Raw genomic sequence first — 23,706 nt, forward strand, 5'->3', positions numbered from 1 at the left:
TCCCTCCTTTCTTCCTATGCTGTATTTACATCCAAATGCTAGTTTGTGTTTTTTAAAACCGTAAAAATATCTGGCACAAAAGTATCATTAAGGAATTTTCTTATTTATTTTACACTTAGTACAAAACTTTGGATTTGGTTACCAAATTGAGGAGAAAATGATATAAATTACTGTCTTATGTATGTTCAGTTAGGTCTTAACTCCCTAAGAATGAAGACATTATTAGTGAGTGGGGTGGTACAATAATACAGGGATTCTGGACTTAGGTATAGGCCATTATTGAAATAATTTGAAGTTAAGCTTTCAAACTTATAGGAATATTTTGTGTTATACTTATTGTTTATTTCCTCTTTCTTGGAGCACAGTATTACAAGATGCAATTATATGTAATAAACATTTTTAATTAAGTAGCTTACAAGGTCATTCAAGACAAGACAAAATAAAGCAACTCTGAAAGTGTCATAATTTCATTACAGTTGGTTCAGAGGCATAGCGTTAAAGTCTGTTTTTAGACACCATTTTATCCCTAGTGCTTGGCTCATGAGAGACACTAAATAATGAGTAAATGAACCTAATTGATATGCTTTAACTTAGCTAGCTTTCATTTATTCACATATTGTCTATAACTATGTCAAGATCCAAATTTACCAACACTTTAAAACACTTTATGTTATTAGCTATAAAAATAATTGTACTTTTTAGTGGTGCCCCAGCTTCTTAAAAACATAAGTGTGTTTTGGGGGTGGGGTGGTGGTATTGAGGATGGGTATGGGGAGGCTCTTGACACATGCACTGTGCTTTAGTCATGAGTTAGAAGGAAACGGTAAGGAAACTTGCTTATTCCTAATTAGTCTCTGTGGAAAATTCTGAAAGAGATGGGAATACCAGACCATCTGACCTGTCTCTTCAGAAACCTATATGCAGGTCAGGAAGCAACAGTTAGAACTGGACATGGAACAACAGGCTGGTTCCAAATAGGAAAAGGAGTACGTCAAGGCTGTATATTGTCACCTTGCTTATTTAACTTCTATGCAGAGTACATCATGAGAAACGCTGGGCTGGAAGAAACACAAGCTGGAATCAAGATTGCCGGGAGAAATATCAATAACCTCAGATATGCAGATGACACTACCCTTATGGCAGAAAGTGAAGAAGAACTAAAGAGCCTCTTGATGAAAGTGAAAGAGGAGAGTGAAAAAGTTGGCTTAAAGCTCAACGTTCAGAAAACTAAGATCATGGCATCTGGTCCCATCACTCCATGGCAAATAGATGGGGCAACAGTGGAAACAGTGTCAGACTTTATTTTTGGGGGCTCCAAAATCACTGCTGATGGTGATTGCAGCCATGAAATTAAAAGATACTTACTCCTTGGAAGGAAGGTTATGGCCAACCTAGATAGCATATTTAAAAGCAGCGACATTACTTTGCCAACAAAAGTCCATCTAAAAAAAAAAAAAAAAAAAGTCCATCTAGTCAAGCCTATGGTTTTTCCAACGGTCATGTATGGATGTGAGAGTTGGACGGTGAAGAAAGCTGAGCGCCGCAGAATTGATGCTTTTGAACTGTGGTGTTGGAGAAGACTCTTGAGAGTCCCTTGGACTGCAAGGAAATCCAATCAATCCATCCTAAAGGAGATCAATCCTGGGTGTTCATTGGAAGGACTGATGTTGAAGCTGAAACTCCAATACTTTGGCCACCTCATGCGAAGAGTTGACTCATTGGAAAAGACCCTAATGCTGGGTAGGATTGGGGGCAGGAGGAGAAGGGGACAACAGAGGATGAGATGGTTGGATGGCATCACTGACTCGATGGACATGGGTTTGGGTAGACTGCAGGAGTTGGTGATGGACAGAGAGGCCTGGTGTGCTGCAATTCATGGGGTCGCAAAGAGTTGGGCATGACTGAGCAACTGAACTGAACTGAGTTAATCTCTAAAATGGGCATTACTTGTCTTTTTCATGGCTTCCATCATGATGGTACTATATTGGTGAAAAGAATGGACAACAAACCAAAATTTGAGTTTTGGTTTTACCACTCAGCAGACTTGTGTAACACATTGCTTTTGAAAAATGGAAGATTTTATTTATATTACTTCTCTAACTTTTAGTTCTGTTTCACTGATTTTTTTTTTCTAGCAGCTCTTTTCATGTGGATATTTCTAAATGACCTTTTTTTTTCACTTCCTGCAATATATATATGTATGAAAACATTTTACTTCCATGGCTTCATCTAAACAATATACTATCAACTAAGTAATATGCTAGATACTATGTTATCTAGTAATATACTGTCTATAGTTACACTTTGGACAGCTCCACAAGCTGAACATCACACTTTTTGTCCAGTGTTGAGCACATGGTTATCCTCCATTCTGTTTCTCTTCTGTATTCTTTGTTTTAAATCGTTACAATTGACTTGGTTACCTAAACCTAGAAGCCTCTAACTTTTACAAAATGTTAATCTGGTCATTGAGAGTTTGTCACTTTTAATACTGTCTTTAATGTCTTTTGAATGTATCCTTTCAGATCTGTGTGAGTCCTGCTCTGACAAGTGAAGTGCTGTAATGATCCCATCAAGGCTTTTCATGCCTCCCAGTCTCGCTTGTTATTCCCTTCTTTCCTTTTCTCCAGCCTCCACTAGGGGAAGCAGAACAAAAGTAATCTCTTTCTTTGTGGAACCTCACTCCTCTGTTTTCCATGAACCCATCTTTCAATCTCTGTTAACTTGGATGTAGTAGGCTAGCAAATAATACTTTGATTATAGAAGGAATCATCTTACAGTAAAAGTAATGTAACAGTTTTGATGATGTATACTTTTGTAAAGAAGTGTGTGTGTATCCTCTTGGAAACTTAAAAGAAATACTTGATTTTGACTAAGATTCAAGAAATTTTAATATAATGAGAACTAACTTGTGTCTATATTCTTTTTTAAAAGTGTCATCAACATTCAGTTAACATCTCTTCCACATGTAATAGTCATTATTTCTAACTTAAATAAGAAAGAAAATTAATAAAAGAGTGAACCCCTCAATAGAAAAAACAAGTAAGCCTTGCTTTGATATATTTTAAAAGTATATGAAATAGGTCAGGTGCTGGCAGGGAATTGCATCAGCACTAAAGACCTACCTAAACTGGCTTAATTTTTTTTTTTTTTTACTTTTAATTCTTACCACGCTAACATGAGTATATCATAATTAAATAGTCTAGAAGAATTTAGGATGAAATGTGAGTGTATGTAATCCTATCCTGCTCATATTTCTCAGGGGGAACCTGTATTTTTAGTATATCTGGAAGTTACCTCCAGAACTATAAGAAATATGCTTATTCTTTTATATATTTATTTGTCAACTTTAGACAGCATCTGTTAATTCTTTGCTACAAAATATGAGGCGTTAGCTCATTGTTTCCTCCCGTCCTCTGTCCTCTCCCCTCTTCCTGATGTTTGATGTTTTTTTTGTTGTTAATATTTTTGTTTCGTTGGTTACTTCCTTTTTAAACTTTAAATAGTGTAGTTCTCTATATTTATAACCTTAACCTTGGTCATTTATACATTCATGTTGCTAGAATTGTTAGTGCTCTCCTTTGGTCCTGTAATCATATAGTGTTCTCCTTTGGTCCTGTAATCATATAGTGTTCTGAGATTAAATTATATGCTGATTCTAAAAGTTAAAATAATTGGCAAAGACCTGAATGTTTGATTTGCATTTCTTCACTCCATTGTCACACTTTGGGCTTTCTTAGAAGTCCAAATAATATAATATGTTTATATTACATGTATTTATATATATATTTATTATCAAACTGAAATGGATTCTATCTTCCAGAGCTATTTCACAGTTAAATTTGTTCCATAGATAAATATTGTGACTTTCTTGAATTAGTTTTCTTTATAGAATATTAAAATTTATCCAGTCTAATTCATACCACCTTTCTGTAAGCTTTCCTTTTCTTCTGGAGCCCACTCTCCTATAACCCTCTGTCTTCTAACTTTCCTCTGGACAATTTTCATAAGCCTGCTGCATAACTTTCATCCTGGGATATAGTTCTCTTTATTATCCCAGGTGTATTGGTTCTCACAAAGCCTTTGACTGTGTAGATCACAACAAACTGGAAAATTCTTCAAGAGATAGGAATACCAGACCACCTTACCAGTCTCCTGAGAAATCTATATGCAGGTCAAGAAGCAACAGTTAAAACCAGACATAGAACAGCAGACTGTTTCCAGATTGGGAAGGGAGTACGTCAAGGTGCTGTATATTATCACCCTGCTTATTTAATTTCTATGCAGAGTACATCACATGAAACACTGGGCTGGATGAAGCACAAGCTGGAATCAAGATTGTGGGGAGAAATATCAGTAACCTCAGATATGCAGATGACATTACCCTTTATGGCAAAAAGTGAAGAAAAACTAAAGAGCCTCTTGATGAAAGTGAAAGAGGAGAGTGAAAAAGCTGGCTTAAAACTCAACATTCAAAAAACTAAGATCATGGCATCTGGTCCCATCACCTCATGGCAAATAGGTGGGGAAACAGTGAAAACAGTGAGAGACTTTATTTTTGGGGGGCTCCAAAATCACTGCAGATGGTGACTGCCGCCACAAAATTAAAAGATGCTTGCTCCTTGGAAGAAAAGCTATGACCAACCTAGATAGCATATTAAAAAGCAGAGACATTACTTTGCTGACAAATGTCCGTCTAGTCAAAGCTATGGTTTTTCCAGTAGTCATGTATGGATGTGAGAGTTGGACTATTAAGAGGGCTGACCACAGAAAAATTGATGCTTTTGAACTGTGGTGTTGGAGAAGACTCTTGAGAGTCCCTTGGACTGCAAGGAGATCCAACCAGTCCATCCTAAAGGCAGTCAGTCCTGAATGTTCATTGGAAGGACTGATGCTGAAGCTGAAATTCCAAATACTTTGGCCACCTGATGCGAAGAACTGACTCTTGAAAAAGACCCTGAATCTGGAAAAGATTGAAGGCGGGAAGGGAAGGGGATGACAGAGGATGAAATGGTTGGATGGCATCACCGACTCGATGGACAAGAGTTTGAGCAAGCTATGGGGAATTGGTGATGGACAGGGAAGCCTGGTGTGCTGCAGTCCATGGGGTCGCAAAGAGTCAGAGATAACTGAACAGCTGAACTGACTGACTGCCTGAGCTTTCACACTGAATTTCATCGAGTTTGGGAATCCCCTGAAATTGTATACAGAGTTGATGTGTCAACATATTTTTCAGCTTTTGTCATATCCCCAAGGGTGGTTCTTGTGATCCCAAAACACATCTGTTTTAAAATCACCTTATTTTGTGAATCTTATGCATTGTATGTTCTAATTATATTAAACTACAATAATAAGGATGCTGTCAGGTTTTCGACAGATAAAATGGCCAGTGAGCCTCATCTTGGGTTTTCATAGCATAGTCCCCAAGGAGATGCATTCCTGCCATTTGCAATTATTTATTCATTTTCTTCAGATTTCCTAAAGTTATATCTTGACAGTTTTTCAGCCATCTTCCAGATTTTGTTAGCTAATCCCGTTGACTGCAATGATGATTATGATTTCCTTCATAACAGCAAAGTATGTTACCAAACCTAGTGGTATTGTTGATATTTAGTTTTTGTTTTCTTGAGTCATTTCTTTGAAGGGGCCTTTGGCCACTTTTAAGCTGATATCCTTTGAGTACTTTTGACATGGTATCTGATTATTGTTTTTCTTGGCCAGTCCAGTTTTACCTTTTGTCAAATCAAAAGTTATTTGCCAAGCTCTAAAATCAAAGATAGCAAAAGGGACTATAAGAGAATAAATAACAGATGTTGCAAAATATTTGTTTTACTTTTGTTCTTCTTAGCACTCCTCTTGGCTAATACTGTTTTAAATACATACCCTAATGGTCTTTGGCCAGGAATACATAGGCTAGTATACTGTGTTAGCCCTCATTGTCCTCACTGGAGAAACACACTATTTTTAAAGCAGTATTTTATTTGGGGAGAGGTATTTGTACACTTTGATGGCACAAATGACCATTCTTTCTCTTGCCTCTAGCCTTTTGTTATTTTTATTATCTAGAAAAATCTTTCTTTCCCATATTCTTTACTAGGCTAATTTCTACTTGTCTTTCAGGGCTGTCCTTAAATGTCACTGTTTCGGAGATGCTTTTTCTAACCCTTTCCAATTAGGTTAAGTACCAGTTGTATGTGTACCCATAGTCCTGTGTATTCATTTATTTATTTAAAACATTTACTGGGTGCCTGCTATTAGCTGAGTCCTATTCTGGGAGAGGGACTCCAGCAGCAAATAAATCACATCACTGGTCTTGTAGGTTATACTCTGCTGGATAGAGATTGATTAGAATAGGAACATATTGCCAGGTAGAGATGAGTTCTAAAAAGTTCTAAAAAGAACAAAGAGTGATAATGGGGAGATGCTAATTGACTTGACCTGGGAAAAGCCTTACTGAGGAGACAGCAGGGCGGAGATTTAAAGTTAGGAGGGAGTGATTAAAGTTAGGAGGGAGTGAGGTGAGCTGGGGGAGGAGCTTTCTGTGTTTAGGGAGCAGCATTGGCAGAAGCTCAGGTGGGAGCATACCTGGCTTGTTCAGGGAACAGGAGATAGGCCAGAGTCCACCCTGGAGAAGGAGCTGGGAGATAGTGGTAGGAGATATGGACGATGGTTGAAGGGGTAGGCAGATCATAAAGGGCTTTCTCGAACATAGTAAGTACTTTTGTTAATTACTCTTGAGATGTTATTGTAGAAGAGTAATAGAAGAATGAAGTGATATACCTATGGTCACTATGGTTGCTGGATTGAGAAATAGTCTGCAGAAAAAACAGGTAGAAATAGAGAAGCTGATTAGGCAATTTGTAGTCATTGAAAGAGCTGGGTGTGGCATGGCCTAGGGTAGTAAAGGTGAGAAATGTTCAGATTATGGATGTTTTGAAGACAGAGCCTATAGTATTTGCTGATGCATTTGGTATGGGGTATATAAAACAGTGAGAAATTTAAGACCCTAAGGTTTTTGGATTAGGAAATATCAAGATATACTGGGATGAAGAAATAAGATTACTTAGGGTTTGATTATAGAAGGGATAGTACTCAGTAGCTCAATATTAGATATGTTAAGTTTGAGAGACCTTCTAGAAGTCTAAATGGAGATGTTGAGTAGCCAAATATATATATAAGTCTTGGGCTTAGGCAAGCATTAAGCTGAGAATCAAGTTGAAGAGGCATTATTGAGAGAGAGGAGGAGTCGCATAATCACTGAGGAGAGTTGGGAGAGGGAATTGATGGTGAAAATGGCATAATGTTGCAACTCATTTACGGTTGGTGATAGTGAATTCAGGTTGAGATGGAGTCAGAGCATAGGTATAGGCTTTCTCCTGTTGTGGGTTTTATCTGGCAAGTATGACAGAGGCAGAGAGTTACAAGGGAGTAATATAATGATGGGCCACATGATCTTAAGATGGATAAAAGGGGAAACTGAACATGAGATGGTATGTTTTCAAGAAAAAGTAGTAGAGTGCGTGGATAGGAGCTCCCTCTGAGTTCAAAGAATTGATGAAGGTAGGGTATTAAGTACCCTACCCAACCTGGGCTTTCCTATTGGCTCAGTTGGTAAAGCATCTGCCTGCAATATGGGAGACCTGGGTTGGGAAGATCCCCTGGAGAAGGGAAAGGCTATCCACTCCAGTATTCTGGCCTACAGAATTCTATGGACTGTATAGTCCATGGGGTCACAAAGAGTCAGACACGACTCAGTGACTTTCACTTTCACCTTATTAAGGGGGTATTAGGGTGGTATTAGAAAGTGGGTATTAAAAGATCAGGTATCAAGTGGGAATTATTCTCTCATTGACACCACTTCACCTTAACTTCAAATCTCCCAAGAACATCAGATGGCCAAAAAGGCCAGAAAGAATCCAAGACAGCCTTAAGCATCAACTTTATTCCTCTTTACAGGCCTCCTGATTGAGGCAGTCTAATATGAGCCTCCACTCTGTCATTATGTAATCAAGTAACAAAAATAATCCTTGAGTGTAAGGCCCTCCTTTAATTTTCTCCATCTTACTCATCATCTTTACTACCCTTTGAAGTTCTGACCTTTCTTGTTGTAGTCTTTCTCATAGCATTTTGTGTATGGGTTGTTTTTTCTTTTAAACTTCTTTTACGTTATTACAAGTTGACGAGGGTCTCTGTCTTGAAGGGAAAGTGGGAATTAATCGTCACAGATCTTCTCCAGTTTTGCACCTTGCACCTGTAAGTTAGTTGTGGTGTAACCAGATTTTAAAACTGTATATACCTGTAAAACCAGATTTTAAAACTGTATATACCTTAAAAAAAGGGAGGTGAAGGTGAAGTCGCTCAGTCGTGTCTGACTGTTTGAGATCCCATGGACTGTAGCCTACCAGGCTCCTCAGTCCATAGAATTTTCCAGGCAAGAATGCTGGAGTGGGTTGCCATTTCCTTCTCCAGGTGATCTTCCCGACCCAGGGATCAAACCCAGGTCTCCCGCATTGCGGGCAGACGCTTTACAGTCTGAGCCACCAGGGAACCTCAAAAAAAGGGAGAGTTACCTGTATACCTACGTAAACATTCCTCACTAGATTGTATGTTCATTTAGGGCCAGGGTCAGCATTTTATTCATAGTTTTATCCCCAGCTCCTCCAACAGTGTCTGACAATATAATATCAGGTTGGGGTATTTGTTGAATAAATACATAGAATATAATTACAGTAACGACTCTTATCTAGAGGTTACTTTTCTTATCACATGCCTCTCTGAGTTGCACTTGAGAAGTCAGAAGGAAGCAATACCACTTCTAAGAATCTGCTGAAGAAAAATGAAAGTACTTTATTTATTTATTTATTTTTGGTCATGATAAAATTTTATTGAGAACCAGTACATTAAATCCTTTATAGAACATAGGAAAGGAAAGTCGTTCAGTCGTGTCCGACTCTGCGACCCCGTGGACTGTAGCCTGCCAGGCTCCTCCGTCCATGGGATTCTCCAGGCAAGAACACTGGAGAGGTTTGCCATTTCCTTCTCCAGGGGATCTTCCCGACCCAGGGATTGAACCCAGGTCTCCCGCATTGGAGGCAGACGCTTTAACCTCTGAGCCACCAGGGAAGTCTAGAACATAGAAATACATACAATTCCAGCCCTTTCCAATAAATGGCAATGTAACATTGGCATAGGATTCCTGAATATCCCAAACACTTTGTTTTGTACCTGTAGGAGAGAAACAGTTCTTCTACCGCTTAACAACACAGAAGTGGGGTGCTCTGACCTATTTAGGGTGGGCAGCACTGGAGACAGAATTTGGCATGAATAAAGAAGGACTACAAATGAGTTCAAGTAGCTGAAGGAGCAGATGAATAAATGTTCACTCTTTTCATTTTGTATTTCAAACTCAGTCAAGAGAAGGCAAGGCATTATAAAATCAGACACAAATTAACTCGAGGACATGAGCAAAGCATATCTCTCAATTAAGTTAATGCTGCTGCTGCTGCTGCTAAGTCGCTTCAGTCGTGTCCGACTCTGTGCAACCCCAGAGACGGCCGCCCACCAGGCTCCCCCGTCCCTGGGATTCTCCAGGCAAGAGTACAGGAGTGAGTTGCCATTTCCTTCTCCAATGCATGAAAGTGAAAAGTGAAAGTGAAATCGCTCAGTTGTGTCCGACTCCCAGTGACCCCATGGACTGCAGCCTACCAGGCTCCTCCATCCATGGGATTTTCCAGGCAAGAGGACTGGAGTGGGTTGCCATTGCCTTCTCCATGAAAGTACTTTAGATGTCCACACATGGCTATATTTATAGCAGCATTTATTGTTCAAAATAGCTTAAAAATGAAAGTAATTCAAATGCCCATCAACTGACAAATAAACTAAATTGGTATATGCATTTAATGGAGCACTATTTAGCAATTAAAAAGAACAAGCTACCAACACATGTTATAGCATGGATGAACTGCAGAAACATTAGGGTAAATGAAAGAAGCTGGTTGTAAAAAGTTTATGTATGATTTCATTTTATAGGGTATGTCTGGAAAAAGCAAATTTATTGAGGTAGAAAGCAGATCAGTATTAGGACTGGAGGCGAGAATAGTATTAAGTGTAAATGGGCACAAGAGAATTTTTGGGGATAATGTAAATCTTCTAAAACTGGGTAGGGTTGATGGTTGTACAACTCTTAAGAATTTACTACAATTATTTAATTTTCAGTTATTTAATTGATGGATGAATTTATGATATATAAATTATACCTCAATAAACCTGTAAGAAAAGACCAAATTATTTTGAGTAACCAGAAATAGTAGTTTATAAAAAGTGAAGTTTATTCAGAAATAACCTTTTTGGTTCTCCCTGTGCCCAAGCTTATTGAGTTTACTTAGGTACAATTGTGAAAAATGTATTTTCCAAAGCGTTGATGTTAAAAGGTACTTTCATCAGGAGCAAATGATAATTGATAGGAAAAAAACCCATAAAAATTAAAGAGTACGGCTGGCAAGGACTCCTTAATGTTGTCATGTTACCTTGCACATGTCAATAGCACATGAGGCCATCTTGATATAAATAGTTCAATATAATTATCAGTTAGAATTATGACGTCTAATGAGTAAGAAAAGCCTAACTTATTTCTCTGTGCCCAGGTTATGAAAATAAGCTTATTACATATTTGAAAGACTTTTAAAGAATATTATTAAAATTGAGTGTAAAGGGATTAGCTTCATTTACGTTTTCATTCATAATGGAAATTGGTGTCATTAGAATAGGAAAGACTAGAGATCTCTTCAAGAAAATTAGAGACACCAAGGGAACATTTCATACAAAGATGGGCTCAATAAAGGACAGAAATGGTATGGACCTAACAGAAGCAGAAGATATTAAGAAGAGGTGGCAAGAATACACAGAAGAACTATACAAAAAAGATCTTCCTTACCCAGATAATCACAGTGGTGTTATCACTCACCTAGAGCCAGACATCCTGGAATGTGAAGTCAAGTGGGCCTTAGGAAGCATCACAATGAACAACGCTGGTGGAGATGATGGAATTCCAGTTGAGCTATTTCAAATCCTGAAAGATGATGCTGTGAAAGTGCTGCACTAATATGCCAGCAAATTTGGAAAACTCAGCAGTGGCCACAGGACTGGAAAAGGTCAGTTTTCATTCCAATCCCAAAGAAAGGCAATGCCAAAGAATGCTCAAACTACCACACAATTGCACTCATCTCACACGCTAGTAAAGTAATGCTCAAAATTCTCCAAGCCAGGCTTCAGCAATACGTGAACCGTGAACTTCCAGATGTTCAAACTGGATTTAGAAAAGGCAGAGGAACCAGAGATCAAATTGCCAACATCTGCTGGATCATCGAAAAAGCAAGAGAGTTCCAGAAAAACATCTATTTCTGCTTTATTGACTTTGCCAAATCCTTTGACTGTGTGGATCACAATAAACTGAGGAAAACTCTGAAAGAGATGGGAATACCAGACCATCTGACCTGTCTCTTGAGAAACCTGTATGCAGGTCAGGAAGCAACAGTTAGAACTGGACATGGAACAACAGACTGGTTCCAAATAGGAAAAGGAGTATGCCAAGGCTGTATATTGTCATCCTGCTTATTTAACTTATATGCAGAGTACATCATGAGAAACGCTGGGCTGGATGAAGCACAAGCTGGAATCAAGGTTGCCGGGAGAAATATCAATAACCTCAGATATGCAGATGACACCACCCTTATGACAGAAAGTGAAGAAGAACTAAAGAGCCTCTTGATGAAAGTGAAAGAGAAGAGTGAAAAAGGTGGCTTAAAGCTCAACATTCAAGAAACTAAGATCACGGCATCTGGTCCCATCACTTCATGGCGAATAGATGGGGAAACAGTGGCTGACTTTATTTTTTTGGCTCCAAAATCACTGCAGATGGTGATTGCAGCCATGAAATTAAAAGACTCTTACTCCTTGGAAGGCAAGTTATGACCAACCTAGACAGAATATTAAAAAGCAGAGATATTACTTTGTCATCAAAGGTCTGTCTAGTCAAGACTATGGTTTTTCCAGTAGTCATGTATGGACGTGAGAGTTGGACTATAAAGAGGGCTGAAAACAGAAGAATTGATGCTTTTGAACTGTGGTGTTAGACAAGACTCTTGAGAGTCCCTTGGACTGCAAGGAGATCAAACCAGTCCATCCTAAGGGAAATCGGTCCTGGGTGTTCTTTGGAAGGACTGATGTTAAAGCTGAAACTCCAGTATTTTGGCCACCTTATGCAAAGAGCTGACTCATTTGAGATGACCCTGATGTTGGGAAAGATTGAAGGCAGAAGGACAAGGGGACGACAGAGGATGAGATGGCTGGATGGCATCACTGACTCAATGGACATGAGTTTAGGTAAACTCCAGGAGTTGGTGATGGAAAGGGAGGCCTGGTGTGCTGTGGTTTATGGGGTCACAAAGAGTTGGACACGACTGAGCTACTGAACTTAGGTAATATGAGGTGAATTTTATTGTCATTAATACAGTGTGGTATGTTTTATAAAGATGTTAAACCTGACTGACCACACTATACTGGGGTATATAATTAGTGCTTTTCTACTACTTAAAATTAGTTTCATCAGTTTGTGTTAGTTCAACCATCTTGTGACCAGAAATCTTAGATTTCCAAGATTTTTCTTGGTGCAAGTTATCGTGCTCAGGTATTGAAATAAAGACTATTTTAATTTCTTTCATTAAACTTTATATTAATCTTGTTTCCACTGCCTAGTGCTATATAACAGACCACCCGAAATCTTAATAGACTTAAAAGAACAACAACTTATTTCTTATTCTGAGGTTGGTCAGGCAGTTCCTTTGCAGGTCTTACCAGTGTTAGGTCACAGCTGCATTCATCTGGTGGTGTCTGAGGCATGGGGCCTGTTGGGATAGCAGCATGTTGAACCTCTCTTTCTGTGGGATACGATATCAAGCTTCCTCATACATGACACTTCAGGACAGTGTTCTAAAAAAGAACAAAATATGAAGCTATAAGGCTTTGTAAGTTATAAGAGTATCACTTTCCTTGTTTTCCATTGGTCAAAGCAAGTCTCAAGGCTCCCTGAGATGGTAAGGGTGGGAAAATAGACTCATGATGAGAACAACAGTCAAGTTCTATTGTAAAGAGGCATGGATACAACCTTTAATTTTTTTGGTCTTTCTGCTCTTTAAAGAACAAAGCTCTTTCTTTTCAGAATTGAACAGATGCCAATATAAAACTTGAAAAACATTGCTTTAATGTATAAAATGAACAGATTGAATTAGAGTTCTTAGAAGTTCAATCTGAGATTGATGAAACTACAATTAAGTAGAAGTATTTTCCGAGAAGAAAATAACGTTAGCTTTACTTATTCCTATACTTTTGTCATTGTATGGCAACTTGAATTTTGAAGTGCATTGAAGAGGTATGTTGAACTTTGAAATTTGATTATCTATATTAACATATTACCCTTTTCTAGACTGTTTCTATAGCTGGAAAATGATAAGAATGTGCCTTGATTGGGAAGATGACAAAAATTCTGGAGATAGATGAGGGTGATGGCTGCACAAGAGTGCAGATGTATTTGTAAGTGTGAACTACGCACTTATAAAATATGACCTTAGTGATGTATTTTATGCTGTGTTTTACCATAATTTAAAAAATGAACCGTGAAAAGCAGGTATGAAGATTAAGTTTAGTAACAAATATTAAACACTCAATCATGCATTTTTACTAGGTGTCAGGAAAACTTTCCATAGAATTTACACTTACTACCTTTTGCTCAGAAAAATGCATTTCTGAAATAGTGAATGCCAGTAGAATTATTTGTATATGATAAAAGGAAAGTTTGATAAGGTCCCATGGACCTTTTTAAGAAATGATTAGTTTTGGTGTTAATTTGGATTTTCATGTACTCTTAGGAGATTTACTTATATTTGATATGAGCATGTAATTCTCTTTAGATATTTCTCGTTTTTTAATCCTGTAAGGACATAATGAAGTATTTTACCCAACAGAGATTTATTCAGGGGATTAAATCACCACTCTGTATTAGGATACATGAACTCATTTGAGACGTGAATTGATACCTGATATTGCATTCATTTATAATTAGCAGTGCAGTGTAAAAATTGATCTCATGACTTTTCTGTTGAGAAACTTGATCATTTATTTATTTAAATAAATATGCTATGTTCTAATATTCTAGACCTTGGAGATAACAGCATGAAATAAAACAAACCTTGCCTCTGTGGAATTTCAATTCAAGTTGGAATGTGAGACAGCAAACAACTAAAGTGAATAAATAGGTACTTTTATTTGGAGATAAGTAGTAGGAAGAAATAGAAAGCAGGATAAGGAATTAAGAGAGTAACGTGGGTGAGAAGATTATCTTAGATAAGTGCTCAACAGTGGCTTCTCTGAAGTGAAAGATTGAGCTATGAGAAGAAGTGAAAAACATTCCAGACATGGTAAAGAGCAAGTGCAAAGGCTCTGGAGTAGGGCCAGCCTTGGTGAATTTATTTGATGAGCACAGCATGCAGGCCGGTATGACAACTACTGAGAGAAGCTGGAGGAGTATGAGGGGAGATGAAGTTGTGGAGACAGGCAGGGGTCCTATTTAGATTTTACTGAGACATTGGTAAGGACTTTGTATTTTAAGTGTGATGAGAAACTATTAGAATTTTTTTAAAGCCCTTTAATTTGAAATAATATTAGACTTGAACAAAATAATGTAATGAATTCACGTTATACTCTACCCATTGTTAATATCTTGTATTGCTGTTGTTCAGTTGCTATGTCGTGTCCAGCTCTTTGCGACCCCATGGACCCCATAGTTGCTCAGACTAATGTCCATTGAGTTGATAATGCCATCCAAACATCTCATCCTCTGTCACCCCCTTCTCCTTCTTTGGAATCATCTCTTCAGGGTAGTGTGTTACCTTGAAATGTCCACTCTCCTGTTGCTATGCAGAGAAGACTGAAGAGGCAAGAGCAGAATGCAGAGACCAGTTAGGAGGCTGCTATGCTATGAGTGTTGATTACAGAGTGGTGACAGGACAATTCCTTAAAGAGGTTTATGCAAATAGTCTCTCTGTACTCTTACTTTAAAAAACCTGGTTTAGAATATCTACTAAGAAATTGAACAAAGCCTTCGCTAAACCAAACTTCTGTACTTGGTTATTTTTTTAAGAGGAAAAAAATACTAGTATGTTTTAGGTCAAGAAAAGTTATTTATTATGCATAAGCAGTTTCGATGATGAAAGAATAATTGACATAGTGAATAAAGGACTTCAGTCACTTTCCTTTATATTGAAAGTCTGTGAGTTAGCTCTCTTTGTCATTGGTTCCTTATCATAATTTGCTAGTTTCTTTCTTTTCTCTGAAAGAATGAAAGCTAGTAAATACCAAATTTCAATCAGTTTTTTAAAAAATTATTTATTTATGGTTGCACTGGGTCTTTGTTGCGGTGCACAGGCTTCTTCTTTCAGGGCTTCTGTTGTTGCAGAGCACAAGCTCTAGGTGCATGGGCTTTTGTTGGTCTGTGGCATGTGGAATCTTTGCAGACCAGGGATCTACTTGCATTGGCATGTAGATTCTGCACCACCAGGGAAGTCCCTCAATCAGTTTTTAAGATACTTATATTTTGTGTGGAAAATGCTTTTTCATTGTACAAAGATTAATTATCAGTATTTTTCATTGAAGAGATATGATCTTATTTTGTGATCTGCATGGCTGTTTATCCTATTTATTTTGTTTTTACTTTGAATTTTAAGAATAATGGTCCACAGTTAGAAACTTTAATGAAAGCACTGTACAGATATTTTGCTAATATATTTGACCCATGTATCCATGATATGCTTTTAAAGTGTTAGCAAATAGAATCTTATCTTCTCAAAATTGTACTTTTCTAATGTTCTGTTCTGTAACACCTAATGGTCTATTACTGCTTATATTCTTAAACCATTTCCTACTTTTTATTTACTATGGAATAATGAGATGGGAGGTAGAGGACTTGTTCTGGATGTTGAACCTAAAAGTTAAATACTTTTTGGTAGTGTCTGCTCTCCTTCACTTTAAAAACAAAAATGGAATATTTTTTGCAGTTGAAGCCCAAGAGTTGTAGACACTTTTATTCTTTGTTATTATAGTTGAACTTGCACCCAGAACTTTATGGAATTTATTTATTTATTTTCGTTAAATAGGGAACATAATTGTAACTTTTTATACAGGTGTTGAGAGGATCATGTAAAATACTTGCACATTTTTTGGAACACTACCTGGGAAACAGAGCATGCTCAGTTAATATCAGCTCTTATTAGGATACTATGGGTAGTATTGAGATTATTTTAAATAGCTTTATTTTTTGCTCATTTTGAAGAAGTGGTCTGTGAGTGTCTTCTGTTATTCACTTAATAATTAATGAGCAGCTTCTGGGTGCCCTGTACATTGTCTTGGCTAAACTGCCCACATCAGCTCCCATTTTAATATTGAGGGTATTAGACTATGAGAGGTTAAGTTATTTAGCCATGATTTCACAATAAGAGGTGGGCTGGCTAGTGTTAACTTACTAAAACGTTATCTGACACTGCCATATAAAGGTCTTTTTCTTTTTAATTTTAAATTTATTTTTTTAATTGAAGGATAATTGTGTTATGGAATTGTGTTGGTTTCTGCCAAACAGCAACATGAATCAGCCATGGGTATACATATGTCCCCTCCCTCTTGAACCTCACTTCTACCTCCCTCTCCATCCCGCCATTCTAGGTTGATACAGAGGCCTGCTTTGAGTTCCCTGAGTTATACAGCAAATAAAGGTCTTTTCGGTTTGTCCTAATCACTCATGTGACAGATGTTTATATTGGATATTTTTGTGCAGAGCTATATGATACGGGCTGTGGAGTTTGGTACACTGCCTCATGGTGTTGGAGAGAACCATGATACAAGGTAGAAAGTGATAATTATTAGAAACTGTACACATTTAGAAGAGGGAGGTATTATTTGCATTGAGGGAAGCAGTTCAATCAGGGATGGTTTCTTGAAAATGGGGTAAACATTTAAATTGAGTAGTTTAGGAGTAGTGAGATTTGGACCTGTTAGTAGTGGAATTTGGACATATCCATAGAGGAAACTGGAGAAGGAAATGGCAGCCCACTCCAGTGTTCTTGCCTGGAGAATCCCGTGGACAGAGGAGCCTGGTGGGCTGCCGTCTATGGGGTCACAGAGAGTCGGACACGACTGAAGTGACTTAGCAGCAGCATAGAGGAAATAGTAGAGAAAATGTGAGACGTTTATATAAAAATAGTGGATAGTTTGTTTTAGCTACTTAGTATAATCTGTGAATGGATGTAGGGGAAATTTAGATTGGAAGGTATATTTAGACAAAGGTATGTAGAGCCTTAAAAACTTGAATAATTTTTTTGAATTCATATGTAATTAGTTCAGTAAATTTATTTTAACGAGTGTTAGAGGCTTTGTTGATGTTGTTCAGTGGCTAAGTCATGTCCAACTCTTTAAGACCCCATCGACTACAGCATGCCAGGCTTCCTTGTCCTTCAGAATCTCTCAGAGTTTGCTCAGACTCATGCCCATTGAATCAGTGATGCCATCCAACCATCTCATCCTCTGTCATCCCCTTCTCCTCCTTCCCTCAGTCTTTCCCAGCGTCAGGGTCTTTTCCAATGAGTTGGCTCATTGCATCAAGTGACCAAAGTATTGGAGCTTCAACTTCAGCATCAATCCTTCCAATGAATATTCAGGGTTGATTTCCTTTAGGATTGACTGGTTTGATCTCCTTGCAGTCCAAGGACTCTCAAGAGTCTTCTCCAACACCACAATTCGAAAGCATCGATTCTTCAGCTCTCAGCCTTCATTAATGGCCCACCTCTCATGTCCATACAGACATTGGACCATAGCTTTGACTATACAGACCATTGTCAGACTACTAGACAAACCATAGCTTTGACTATATGGACCTTTGTCAGCAACGTAATGTCTTTGCTTTTTAATACTCTGCCTAAGTTTGTCATAGCTTTCCTTCCGAGAAGCTGCTGCTGCTGCTGCTGAGTCGCTTCAGTCGTGTCCGACTCTGTGCGACCCCACAGACGGCAGCCCACCAGGCTCCACCGTCCCTGGGATTCTCCAGGCAAGATACTGGAGTGGGTTGCCATTTCCTTCTCCAGTGCATGAAAGGGAAAAGTGAAAGTGAAGTCGCTCAGTCGTGTCCGACTCTTAGCGACCCCATGGACTGTAGCCTACCAGGCTCCTCCATCCATGGGATTTTCCAGGCAAGAGTACTGGAGTGGGGTGCCATTGCCTTCTCCGTTCCGAGAAGCAAGCGTCTTTTAATTTCATGGCTGCAGTCACCATCTGCAGTGATTTTGGAACCCAAGACGAGAAATTCTGTCACTGTTTATACTTTTTCCCCTTATATTTGCCATGAAATGATGGCGCTGAGTGCCATGATCTTAGCTTTTGAAATGTTGATTTTTAAGCCAGCTTTTTTACTCTCCTCTTTCTCCCTCATCAAGTGGCTCTTTAGTTCTTCTCTTTGTACCATTAGAGTAAGTATCATCTGCATATCTGAGGTTGTTGGTATTTCCCCCATAATCTTAATTCCAGCTTGTGATTCATCCAGCCTGGCATTTCGCATGATGTACTCTGCATGCAAGTTAAATAAGCAGGGTGACAATATACAGTAGAGGCTAGTTATATACAATTTGGGAGAAATAAATTGGAATGAGAAATTGAGACCATGATGTGATTTTGCTGTTAGAAAGGAAGATGGGGGTGGAGGTGAAGTCCCCCCCCCATCTCCATGTGAAATGGTAGGAAGAACACTTTACTAGGAGTATGGATATGAAATTTTAATCCTGGCCCATTCATATTAACTAGGTATATAACTTTGAGGAAGACTCTTTTAAGTTCTGTGGGCCTTAGCTTCTTAATATGCAAAATGAGAATTTGTATAAAAGGTCATTAGGGCCCATAATAAGATGGTGCTCTGTCATTTTTTGTTCAAACTAGACACTGAAATTGAAAGGAGGCACTATAAATATAAACCCAGTGGCAACCAAATTATATTTTTGCTTTTTATCCTATTATGAGTTTACTTTTACCTGTTACATTTCAAAATTAAAATTTAAAGTACTGGAAAGGAGGAAAAAGGATTAAGATATCAATTATAAATGTTAAATGTTGTTGAACAAGGTAAAAGTAGTATCATCTGAGGGAATAGAATCATTTTAAAGTAAGTATCTGTTTGATGTTGTGAGTGGTAATGATTAAAAGTGTGCATATAAATATAGAATTGTTTTGAAACAGATATATTGTTCAAAATAAAGTCAACTAGTAACACAGATAAAGCTAGAACAGTTACACACATCACTGTAAGTATATACCTCAGTTTGCCTGGTTTTAAGGGGAAGTAGAGTATAACGAAGTTTGTTTATACTTTTTTTAAAATGTCCTCAGGGACTGCAATATTTAGGGTACTATATAGTAGTTGGGTCTACCAGAATTTGTGCTTGCTACTGTAAATAGTCTTTTAATAGGTATATTTTTAATCCTCTGATGTTATACTTACTATTAAGGATTTTTTGACTTATAATGTGTAGAGGCACCCCTTCCCCCAACTCTCCTGTGTTAGATGTCAGTAAGAACTGCAGGAGGGTCTTAAAACTGGATGGTCTTTGAGAGCAAGTTTGATATTTTGAGCCATTTATTCATATTTTCTAGTTTTCTCATATCCTAGGTAAATTACATTTAACATGCATTCAGATCACCTGGGCATATTGTTAAATGGCAGATTCTGATTTGGGGTGAGTCTGAAATCTGCTCTTCTAACAAGTTTCTAAATGATGTGGACATTTCTATTCTGTAGGCTACATTCAGAATATCAGATAGTTCTAGTTCTAAATGGTTTTGTTGAAGTTTGGCAGACTTACAGTTTATTGCATACATGTCCTATATGGCTGGGTTCTATCAGAAGTTATATTAATAGTTGTTTTAAAAGAAAACTTAGGACTTTCGTAAATTTAATAATACAGTTGATTGAAATAATGTTTGTCTTTTGTAGTCACATTTCCCTCTTCATATGTTTATGCGTCTTAACTCTAGTTTTGCTTCTTTCTCATTTCTTTTTTGTTGTTGTGATTTTTGCTTTTCTTTAATGTATTATTGTGTTTTGTGGATCTGGTCAGGGAACCGTTACTGTATTTTATGTTTGTATCTACATTTTATTTTGCATGCGTAACGTGGCTTTGCCTGGATGTTCTTTTTGGTAAGTTCCAAATTTATAAAGCACATTGTTTTTTGTAGTGTAAGTTATGTTTTTCACCTTCTTTTCTCCCACTTTTAGTAATGTGATCATGCTCATGAATTGCTTTTAATTTTTTTTTTTAAAGAGTTCATTTGATAGTTATTTTTTTCCTAACACGTTCCAATTGTCCTTAATAGTAGTGCAGTTTGGTACTAATCTGCTTTGATTTGTTTTATAGCCTCACACTGTCAGTTGCTGGTCACTATTAGAAGTTGCTGTTTCAAGTATTTTGGTTTTTTAAAAGAGCCTTTAATCTAGAAATACTGTTCTAAAAGCTTGTGCTTTCACATAGCAATCATAAAAGAAGATAGTTTGTATTAAACCTAATAATTTTGTTCACAGTAAACAGTGCATTCTAATTTTGTTTTCACAGCAACAGCTTGCACAACTGCAGAAAGAAAAATCAGAGATTCTGAAAAATCTGGCATTATATTACTTCACATTTGTAGATGTTATGGAATTTAAGGTATGTATTTTAATACATAAAGTTCAACATTTCAGAGATAAATTGACATTTATTAATTGTATAAATTGTTCTGTCACTTGTGGATAATAAAGTATATGTTTTCTGAATTTTGTAGTAGTCATATAAGTAAAAGATTAAAATAAACTTCTATTTTCAGGACCATGTTTGTGAATTGCTGAATACTATTGATGTTTGCCAAGTCTTCTTTGACATTGTACGTATAATTTTCAGAAAAATTTCTAATTCTTCTCTCTGTTTCTAATCGTAGAACTAAGGGGATCAAATGCTTTTCTTTAGAGATAATTTATATGATTAGTATATAAAATTTCAGCATTGAATTTGGCTTTATTTTTTAAGGTAAGGAGTTATACTGTATCTCTGTTTTTACTTATTTGATTGTCATTGAATATATATCTTGTACATATTGGGAAATAGTTGTTAATTTTAGTATTTTATTTTAATAGGCTCAATTTTAAAAGGTCACACAAATAATTTTTTCTCAATAAAAGGCATACTTGAAAAAATCTTTAATAAGACAGTTTCTAGATATAAGAAATCAGTGAAAAACATCTCCACTGATTTAATGGTGAACCTATTCATTAATTTAATACTCCTTTTTTCTTGCTTACTGAGAATTGCTTCCATGCTTATTATTATTCTGGTTTTGGCTAGTCCTTTAAATTGTTAGCAATTTGAATAGGGTGATCACAAACTCTTTTTCATCTGTAAAATTGTGTTACAAACACAGAACTATTATCTGTAACTCCCAAATTTTAGACATGTTTTTGGTGAAAGGAATTAGGTAGAATTTCAGAAATGGGGATAAAATAAATAACTACAGAAAATTATTAACTTCCAGTAGCTGCCATGAAGATTCTTTTGTGTGTGCTTAAAAGTTTGTGAAATAAAAAGTTGAAGTTAATGTTTTTTTTTCTTAGACTGTAAACTTTGATTTAACAAAGAATTACTTAGATTTGATCATAACATATACAACACTAATGATACTGCTGTCTCGAATTGAAGAAAGGAAGGCAATCATTGGATTATACAACTATGCTCATGAGATGACCCATGGAGCAAGGTATACCTGTATTAAAGAAATCCGAATTCTCAATTTGATGGCTTACAATTCAGTGATATTTATGTATCTGTTTTAAGTGACCGAGAATACCCACGCCTTGGTCAGATGATTGTGGATTATGAAAACCCTTTAAAGAAAATGATGGAAGAATTTGTGCCCCATAGCAAGGTAAGAGCTGGTTTTTAGGAGTGCTTCAATAGGCATATGAGAGCTTGAGGGTGGATAGAGTGATACACTGCTTCTAAGAAAGAAAATCTTAATGAGATATGATTTATAGTTATGTATGGTTTTATCTAATTGTGAACCAGAGAACTCATTAATTAGATCCAGAATCGTGAATAGAAACTCGAGAATATATTGATCCATTGTAGTTTTTAGGTCTCTATAGGATATAGAGTTAGTGAAGTTTAGTATTTGAGAATGTCTACTAGATTCATATCAGACTGCTTTGTTACTAATTCCAACTCTGTAATGAGAGAAAATTGCAGGAGTTTGTGATAATTTGAAATGTCTGTCTTTTATGATATATTAAAAAATAGTTCTTAATGAAATAATTTTGGTTTAGAGTCTTGCTGTTATGGCTTCTCTGAGGGAGGGCTAGTTCCTTAGCATGTCAAGGAAGTTTATAGGTATCCTCATAAAGATAAGGAAATTGAGGACTGGAAGTGATTTGATGAAGTAAGCCGTTTGGCAGCAGTTGTGGCAAAATGAGGGCTAGGATTAGAATCTTGGTCCGTTGTTCCCTTTGAATGATGGGAGTTATATTTTTAATAATACAGTGTTTTATATGAATCTGTGTGTTATTTTTTTGACATACAGTTAGCAGCAAGAATTTTTCCTTTGGTTTTTCTACTCCCATGAAAATTCTAAAGGTGCATTTCCAGTTTAATTTCTCTGTATAGCTGTATTACACCCACAAACTTATGTAGGTTTAATGTCTTAGAGTTAGTTGTACCATTAGCTTGAAGGAGTCTAGTAGATGATACCAATTTTGAAGTAAAAATCAGCATTGTAGATGGAAGTGTCAGGGTTTCTCAAAGTGCTAAACAGGTCATCATCACCTGTCTCTTTGATTTTGTTAGTGCTTTTTCCTCAGCTACTCATCTCTTGTTTTTTCTCTGGATCTGTTTCTAACTTTTTGCCAATCAGCTATGGCTTTGCTTTTAGTTAGCCACTTCAAATTTGGCTCTCTTCCCAGTTAAATGATGAACATTTATTTTAAAGGCTGTTATATATTTATTTAGGGCTTCCCTGGTGGCTCAGATGGTAAAGAATCTGCATGCAGTGCAGGAGACCCAGGTTTGATCCCTGGATCGGAAAGAAGATCTCCTGGAGAAGGGAGTGGATACCCTCTCTGGTATTCTTGCTAAGAAAATTCCATGGACCGAGGAGCCTGGTGGGCTACAGTCCACAGGATCACAAAGCATCAGGCACAACTGAGCAACTAACACTTTCACTTTTACCTCACATATCTATATTTAAGTTCTCCATAGCCATTAGCACATACTAGACTGTTAATAATTACTTGAGAATTGTCTATTTGGATTAGACCAGTTTTTTCCTAATCTTGATTTTTCCGATATTCTATGATATCTCAGGGCTTTGATGTTAATAGAAAGTTGCTCAGTTGTGTCTGACTCTTTGTGACCCCATGGACTGTAGCCTGCCAGGCTCCTTGGTCCATGGAATTCTCCTGGCCAGAATACTGGAGTGAGTAACCTATCCCTTCTCCAGGAGATCTTCCCAACCCAGCAATTGAACCCAGGTCTCCTGCATTGCAGGCGAATTCTTTACCACCTGAGCTACCAGAGAAGCCCAATAGAAAGACCATCATGTATT

The 23,706-nt window shown here is 37.2% G+C and overlaps 1 protein-coding gene across 22 annotated transcripts in view; it reads left to right on the forward strand.

The window, feature by feature from the left end:
* The window catches only part of NCKAP1 (NCK associated protein 1), a 112,920-nt gene that overhangs the window by 23,121 nt on the left and 66,093 nt on the right, over positions 1–23,706 (forward strand). For 12 of the 22 annotated variants that reach the window (XM_081580981.1, XM_081580982.1, XM_081580983.1 and 9 more), the window contains 4 exons: positions 20,694–20,786; positions 20,944–21,000; positions 21,725–21,867; positions 21,945–22,035. In XM_081580981.1, the coding sequence (XP_081437107.1) occupies positions 20,775–20,786; positions 20,944–21,000; positions 21,725–21,867; positions 21,945–22,035 (303 nt within the window). In that variant the 5' untranslated portion in view covers positions 20,694–20,774. Of the gene's footprint in view, positions 1–7,779; positions 8,254–20,669; positions 20,787–20,943; positions 21,001–21,724; positions 21,868–21,944; positions 22,046–23,706 lie in introns of those variants that run through there. The other 10 variants (XM_081580984.1, XM_081580973.1, XM_081580970.1 and 7 more) reach the window with 4 other exon arrangements.

Source organism: Giraffa tippelskirchi, chromosome 3 (assembly GCF_054371585.1).
Source record: "Giraffa tippelskirchi isolate mGirTip1 chromosome 3, T2T-mGirTip1v1.2.pri, whole genome shotgun sequence".
Lineage (NCBI taxonomy): Eukaryota > Metazoa > Chordata > Mammalia > Artiodactyla > Giraffidae > Giraffa > Giraffa tippelskirchi.